Source organism: Salmo trutta, chromosome 14 (genome assembly GCF_901001165.1).
Source record: "Salmo trutta chromosome 14, fSalTru1.1, whole genome shotgun sequence".
Taxonomy (NCBI): domain Eukaryota; kingdom Metazoa; phylum Chordata; class Actinopteri; order Salmoniformes; family Salmonidae; genus Salmo; species Salmo trutta.
In genome coordinates this window covers 6,098,704-6,106,592 of record NC_042970.1, presented here as the reverse complement: position 1 = coordinate 6,106,592, position 7,889 = coordinate 6,098,704, and the positions used below count along the sequence as shown (strand labels likewise).

Below are 7,889 nucleotides of genomic sequence, written 5' to 3'. Positions count from 1 at the left end.
AGGGCTTCTTGCGGTCAATTTGCAGTTTATTTGTTTTATTACGTTCCTGCCCCCCAACCATCTGATCAACATTATTTGTAATTGGCCTGGAGCTGAATCTCATTGATGATCCCTGCCTTTGAGCCGTCATAATGCATTAAGACCCCCTAATATATCACACTGAACCCAAAAGCCATCATAAACCACCCCCCCCCCCCTAATATATCACACTAAACCATATAATAAAAACAGGCAAATACAGTAAATACTATTGACAGATATATATCATTTATTGAACAAACAATAAGAGGCGTGGTCCAAGATCACTCGTGTTCCTCGCTGCGTAGCCTGGCGTTGGGGTTGGTGATCTTGATGGCCAGCTGAGCTGCCCTCTCCACGATCAACTTCCTGTTCTTAGACGACACATTGTGGGCTATCTCTGCAGCATGGGTTCTGTGGAAGAGGAGGAGGAGGGGAGAGAATAGTTACAGTAACTGACACAGGAGGGTAAAAGGGGAGATTTCATTTCCCCCGGAGACAACTGATGTCAGGGTTATTAGGGCCAATTACATTTCAATTCAGGAAGTAAACTCCAAAATTCTAATTTGTCAATGCTTATTTATTTCAAATGGAATTGTCAACCCCCACCCCAAGCCTGGATGTGACCAGTTAAAACAAATCAACTTAAAGCCATGCATACACCACTTAAAAATGTCATCACACAACACGCTATATGACTAACGCCAAAAACACAGATGAAGCTCAGCCACATGCAACTACAGCCACGACCCGGCTGATGTTGTAGCAGGTTATCTTCCACCTCCTGGCTACAGGGAGAGCTAAGGGTGGAATGGGTACTTCCTCTGCCATGCTCTCCCTCCTCGTTCAAACGCCTGGCATGAGTATGGATGACCCAGCAGGCCGCGATGACAGAGGAGGAGTCAGGGAAGGAGGAGTCAGGACCCTACTAAATTTATAGGTCATTAAACGCAGGACATCTACAGGACACACACACGAGGGTTAACCCACATAGCCTGGTCAAGCAGACAGACCACTACTCTCACATTTCATTTCAGAATGTGAGTTATTGTGAGATCAGGCTGGTTTCACCAGGTTAGGACACAAACCAAAATTAAATATTGCACTTGAAGGAATACTTCAAAACAATGAATAGGAGTCTAAGAAAGACAAGACTTACATCAGACAAACTAAACCATAACGTTGCACCACATGCTGAACCATCAGTCTACTTTCTACACCTGGGCTACGTTCAGTAGGGAACCCAAACGTTGTTCATGAACTGTCATGAATAAAGCCAACAGGACTCGTTATTATACATGTCTATTATATGAGTTGTATATGACATATTTTCTATGGTGAATGTTCCACAACGTGGTGCCCTGCTGAACACAGCCCTGCTGAATGATCACAGGTGGCATTTCTCAACCCTTCTTGTCATGGATTTAACAATGCTGGAAAGCTCTCCAGTCAATACTTACACCAATCCAATGCTTTTAAATCCATGACGGGGAGTTCGCAAGTGTACACTTTCAGAGAAATGAAATTTTAAAAAAAGAAACAAAATGGAGGATTGGGACTTACTTGTTGCTCATCATGAGGACCTCCAGCTCTCTGATGTTGTGCACCAGGAACTTCCTGAAGCCGGAGGGCAGCATGTGTTTGGTCTTCTTGTTGCTGCCGTAACCGATGTTGGGCATCAGCATCTGGCCCTTGAAGCGCCGGCGCACTCTGTTGTCGATACCACGGGGTTTACGCCAGTTTTGCTAGAAAAGATAAAAACATAATTGAGGCGATATCCTGCAAATACAGTAGCCAGCTAGTGCGGTGACTAAACTGGTTAGGAAAGGGCTTAGGTCAGTTAAGACAGACCGTTCACTTGCCCCATTCCTTAAAGACGCACTCCAGGATCTTAAAACACAAATTGGATTCGTAAAAAAATGACATCATCCATTTCGTACGATGTTAACAAAAATAAAAAGGCTACGTTTGGCTTGCGAGCACCACTTTCAAAACTATTGGCTGAAATTATACCCCCAAAAAACAGGATGCATCTTTAGCCTCATCAGTCCCGAGACCCCAGAAAATAAAAAAATTATCTTCTCATTTATCTGCATCTCCAGCCACACAATGAAGCAATTTTACCATTTTCTGTTCAGGACAACAAGTAGGACACAAAACTATTTGACAAATCAGTTATATTCTTGTGTTTTATTGACGTAATCAAAAACCTGATCAAAATGAAATTTTATGAATACGATAAGTACGGAAATTGTTTGCTTAGTGGGAAATTAATATCAAACTAGTCAGTGACAATTGTGTGGAGTTTTGTGTTTGTGACAGCAACTATTTGAGTTTATTACAGTATTATAGACACTATGTTCTGGAATTTCCTATGGTCTTCTATGTAGGGCGGCAGGTGGCCTAGTGGTTAGAGCGTTGGACCAGTAACCGAAAGGTTGCGAGATCGAATCCCCGAGCTGACAAGGTAAAAATCTGTCGTTCTGCTCCTGAACAAGGCAGTTAACCCACTGTTCCTAGGCCGTCATTGTAAATAAGATTGTCCTTAACCGACTTGCCTAGTTAAATAAAGGTTAAATGCATTTTAAAAAACGTTTACCTTCCTAACGACTTGTGTAGCTTGAATGAAATAAAGCAAAACATGTTACATGTGAGTCTCAGCTTTGCTCAAACCAGTCGGACTCTACTTCCGCCACCATTAATCAAGACTAATCACACACACACACACACACACACACACACACACACGTTAAAAAGGGACTAGAAATCCAATTCTTATTTTCAATGACAACCCACAGTTCCTAGGCTTACTGCCTTGTTCAGGGGCAGAACGACAGATTTTTACCCTGTCAGCTCAAGGATTCGATCTTACAACCTTCTGGTTACTAGTCCAACGCTTTAACCACCTGCTTTACATTGCACTCCACGAGGAGCCTGCGCGGCAGGCTGACTACCTGTTACGCGAGGGCAGCAAGAAGCCAAGGCAAGTTACTAGCTAGCATTAAACTCATCTTAAAAAAAAACTCTTAACATAATCACTAGTTAACTACACATGGTTGATGATATTACTAGTTTATCTAGCGTGTCCTGCGTTGCATATAATCGATGCGGTGCCTGTTGATTTATCATTGAATCACAGCCTACTTCGCCAAACGGGTGACTTAAAAGCGCATTCGTAAAAAAAAGCACTGTCGTTGCACCAATGTACCATAAACATCAATGCCTTTCTTAAAATCAATACACAAATAGATATTTTTAAACCTGCATATTTAGCCAATATTGCCTGCTAACATGAATTTCTTTAAAAACTAGGGAAATTGTGTCACTTCCCTTGCAAGCAGTCAGAGTATATGCAGCAGTTTGGGCCGCCTGGCTCGTTGCCAACTGTGTGAAGACCATTTATTCCTAACAAAGGCCGTAATTAATTTGCCAGAATTGTACATAATTATGACATAACATTGAAGGTTGTGTAATGTAAAAGCAATATTTAGACTTAGGGTTGCCACCCGTTAGATAAAATACGTAACGGTTCCGTATTTCACTGACAGGAAAAACGTTTTGTTTTCGAGATAGTTTCCGGATTCGACCATTTTAAATGACCTAAGGCTCGTATTTCTGTATTATGTAATAATTAAGTCTATGATTTGATATTTGATAGAGCAGTCTGACTGAGCAGTGGTAGGCAGCAGCAGGCTCGTAAGCATTCATTCAAACAACACTTTCGTGCGTTTGCCAGCAGCTCTTTGCTGTGCTTCAAGCCGTTTATGACTTCAAGCCTATCAATTCCCGAGATTAGGCTGGTGTAACCCATGTCGATGTATTCCTGGTTCGAGCCCAGGTAGGGGCGAGGAGAGGGATGGAAGCTATACTGTTACACTGGCAATACTAAAGTGCCTATAAGAACATCCAATAGTCAAAGGTATATGAAATACAAATCGTATGGAGAGAAATAGTCCTATAATTCCTATAATAACTACAACCTAAAACTTCTTACCTGGGAATATTGAAGACTCATGTTAAAAGGAACCACCAGCTTTCATATGTTCTCATGTTCTGAGCAAGGAACTTAAACGTTAGCTTTTTTACATGGCACATATTGCACATTTACTTTCTTCTCCAACACTTTGTTTTTGCATTATTTAAACCAAATTCAACATGTTTCATTATATATTTGAGGCTAAATTAATTTTATTGATGTATTATATTAAGTTAAAATAAGTGTTCATTCAGTATTGTTGTAATTATTACAAATAAATAAATAGGCATTGGCTTTTTTTTGGGGTCCTCCAATAATCGGTATCGGCGTTGAAAAATCATAATTGGTCGACCTCTAGTTTTAAACAATTTTGTTGTCACTCTGAACTAGCTCACTAATTTACCTCATGCGCTTGATGATCAGCTGACAAGTTTAACTGCGGAACAGTTCAAATACACGGAATGGCTGGGTATTCGAGGAGCTTGTAAAAACGCCTACCCTAATAAATACAACCCTGGTTCAACCCATTAACGTTGCAAAGATTCAAATGTTGTTGCTACAATTAATTATATAGCGACCAACATCAACCGTACCTTGACTTTGACATAGCGGTCTGACTGATGTCTTATGAACTTCTTCACCCTCTTCTTGACGATCTTGGGCCTTTTCAAAGGCCTCAATGCTGCCATGTTTCCTGGAGGAACAGAAACAAAACAGTCTGTTAGCAGTACCCGGGAGGAAGCAGTCTTTTCACCATCGGATTTAAAAAATATATATTTTATTAGCTACCCACAGGGGTTGTTAACCAAGCGAGACCAGCTACTACTCATTGAGGCATCAGGTAGCCTAGCGTTTAGAGGCAAGTCGGTAACCGGAGGGTTGCCAGTTTGAATCCCAGGTCTGAAATGAAAAATCTTGCTGGATGTGAGCTGGCAACCAGAGGGTTGCTGGTATCATATTCTAGATGTCATTGGCTGTCCTTGTGCCCTTGAGCATGAGACCTAACCCCCCCACCACCACAGACTGCTCCTCGGGAGCACAAGCTTCTGTTGAGTCTGCAACCACCGGATGTTCGGTTTTCAGGGGAAAGGTAAAGAGCCTGTGACACCACTTCAGATTTTTGGACATTGACTGGATTGGTTGAATAGTGCAGAAAAAAACCCCTAAAAGACAGTTTTTCTTCTTGTCAAGACCAGTACATAGACCTGACACGTTAGGACCCCGTGTAACAGCCCCCTCCACTCCAACCTGTATTGTGTGTGTCTTTCGTGGGGTTAGGATAAAGCAGAAGTCAATTAGGTTAGCAAAGCAAAATAGCCTAATGTAGCCATCTCGATGCATTTAGCTAGGCTAGCAGGCTACCTTTATTGGTTGGCTGGATGAGTTTGCGTTCAATTGACTAAATTAGTCCAAAATGGTGTACCTTTATTTACATTTAAGTCATTTAGCAGACACTCTTATCCAGAGCGACTTACAAATTGGTGCATTCACCTTATGATTTAACTAGGCAAGTCAGTTAAGAACAAAATCTTATTTACAATGACGGCCTACCCCGGCCAAACCCTAACGATGCTGGGCCAATTGTGCGCCGCCCTATGGGACTCCCAATCAAATCAAATTGTATTTGTTACATGCACTGAATACAACTGGTGTAGACCTTACAGTGAACTGCTTACTTACAAACGCTTAACCAACAATGCAGTTAAGAAAAATACCTCAAATGTAAGAGATAAAAGTAACAAATGTAAGGAATCGAACCAGGGTCTGTAGTGACGCCCCTAGCACCGCGATGCAGTGCCTTAGACCGCTGCGCCACTCAGGAGCCCAAAATCCATCATGCATAGTATTCCTCAAACACTGGTCACTGTGTGTGTAGGTTTAGTTTATGAAATGACTGCAAATTGTTCTCTTGAACGCAAACTCTCCCAGCCACACAATACATATAGCTTGCTCGCCTAGCTAAATGCATCAAGACGACTACAGTAGGATATTTTTGCTTTGCTAACCAAGTCCCCCAGGTTGATTAGTTAATATGCCCGCATCATTTTGTAACGACTTGTTCATTTGATGTTTCCGCTTCAGTAGATATTTGCAGCGATGTACTGCACGCCTCTGTGATCACAGACATGGGACAGCCACGTTACAATAGCTGACCAACTTTTCCCCTAGTTACGTGTAGTCAGACCATAGACCGACTACACTAGCATTTTATTTGGCCAACTATGGATCTGCAAAAGTAGACCGTCGCTGCTAGTAGAGTTTAAATAACGTTAGCGGCTACTTTTAACCATCTTTAGATCGGACATTCCAGGGTGCCTATCTTTATTAAACAGCCACACATCTACAATAACGACAAAAAATATATATAAATAAAGTTCGATTGAATATATAATGAATACCGTTGATTTTAATGGATTTAAAGTGATACAATTATAACGATGCTGTCAGATTTATTTCCATGTTTAACTTACCGTTAGGTCTTGTCTGCCTACCGAGAGGCAGCTGAAGGAAAGGAAGGCGGAAACGGTTCTTCTTCCGCTTCCGTGGCGTTTAAACCAACACGTTAATAACTAAACCAAGACACGTCACAGCCCGTCGTTTCCAATGGAAACCAACGAGTCACAGTGGGCAGAGCCAAACGACAAGGTGGGCAGAGCCAAACACAAACTAGAGAGATCCTATTGGTTCGTTCTAGCACTATTTGCATATTGCCGTTAGAATATATTTGCATATTGTTTGCATAATATTTCCGTTAGGGAACGCCTACTGTGTGAAGTGCGCGTGTGCAATAAATAACTCGATTCGCCTCCTTGTAAACAACTATATATTTTTTTTACAACTTTGGCAAATGGTAAATTCTTCAAAACGTAGTCCACTCTGTTTTATAACAGATTTCTAGGTCTTTTTGGAAACAAATTGAGATCAAATGTTTCATCGATTAGAAAATGTGCAGATTGTCAGTCGAAATTCATCTTCCATCTTCCATATTTGGCAGTGGGTGTAAACGCCAAGCGGATGCTTCACATTTATACATCCTGTGAAATATCTGTCACATTGTTCTATCTGTGACTAAACTTCTTCTTCTTCTATGGGTTTTAAGGCCGACTACAACCCCAGAAGGTGTATTGCCGCCACCAACTGGACGGGTTGAAAAAACAAGGTAAAACGAAAATCCATTTGTGATAGGGAAAAGTAACTTAATCCACCCAAACAAAAAATTGTACATAGACGAAACCAAAACCATACTCCCACTTCTTCCTTCCTTCAATTCTCCATATGTCCCTTCTCAGGCTCTAGGGCCTGAGACGGTGGTATGGCTTGTGACAATACTCCATGCAACTCCTCCGCAGATACATGTTTCAGTCCCAGGAACTGCTCCACCACATCCACAAAGATATCTATTATCCTGGACCTCCTCTCCACCTTGGCAGTGTGATTAATCACCACAGCTGTAAAAGGCCACAAAGTCCACCTTCTTAACCTTTAAAATATCAGGGTCCTGCCGGTGTAATGGAACCCCTGTAGGCTGCAGTGAAGGCCTATCCACTTTAAACATGTCCAAAAGCTTTACAGTGATCACACTGCATGGGTCTTGGGATAAATGCTATGACTATGTAGTTTATATACCCCAACTGCACTTGAGTAGGGAGAGACTCCATATATAAAAAAACAAAAAACAGAAGAACAGATAGACTCTTCAACATCGACTTCCCACGAGACACCAGATATCACCCCCTGTTCCCGAAGAGAAACACACGACGACAAACTTCTCAACTCAGGTGACACGCAATACACGTTCTTTCTGATCCGCAGCAATACAACAACAAAAATTAAATAAAACGAAACAAGGCCCATCTCTTGTGATCCTTACAGCCTTTTCTTTACCCTGCACTTT

General features: G+C 41.6%; 1 protein-coding gene across 1 annotated transcript; it reads right to left on the bottom strand.

The window, feature by feature from the left end:
* Positions 1-245: 245 nt before the first annotated feature.
* LOC115207282 (60S ribosomal protein L32) lies at positions 246-6,582 on the bottom strand. Its single transcript, XM_029774263.1, has 4 exons — positions 6,466-6,582; positions 4,588-4,688; positions 1,582-1,763; positions 246-432 (listed from the first exon to the last, which is right to left on the bottom strand). Exons 2-4 carry the CDS (start codon positions 4,681-4,683, stop codon positions 303-305), a joined length of 408 nt encoding a protein of 135 aa, XP_029630123.1. The 5' UTR covers positions 4,684-4,688; positions 6,466-6,582; the 3' UTR covers positions 246-302.
* Between the last annotated feature and the right edge of the window lie 1,307 nt (positions 6,583-7,889).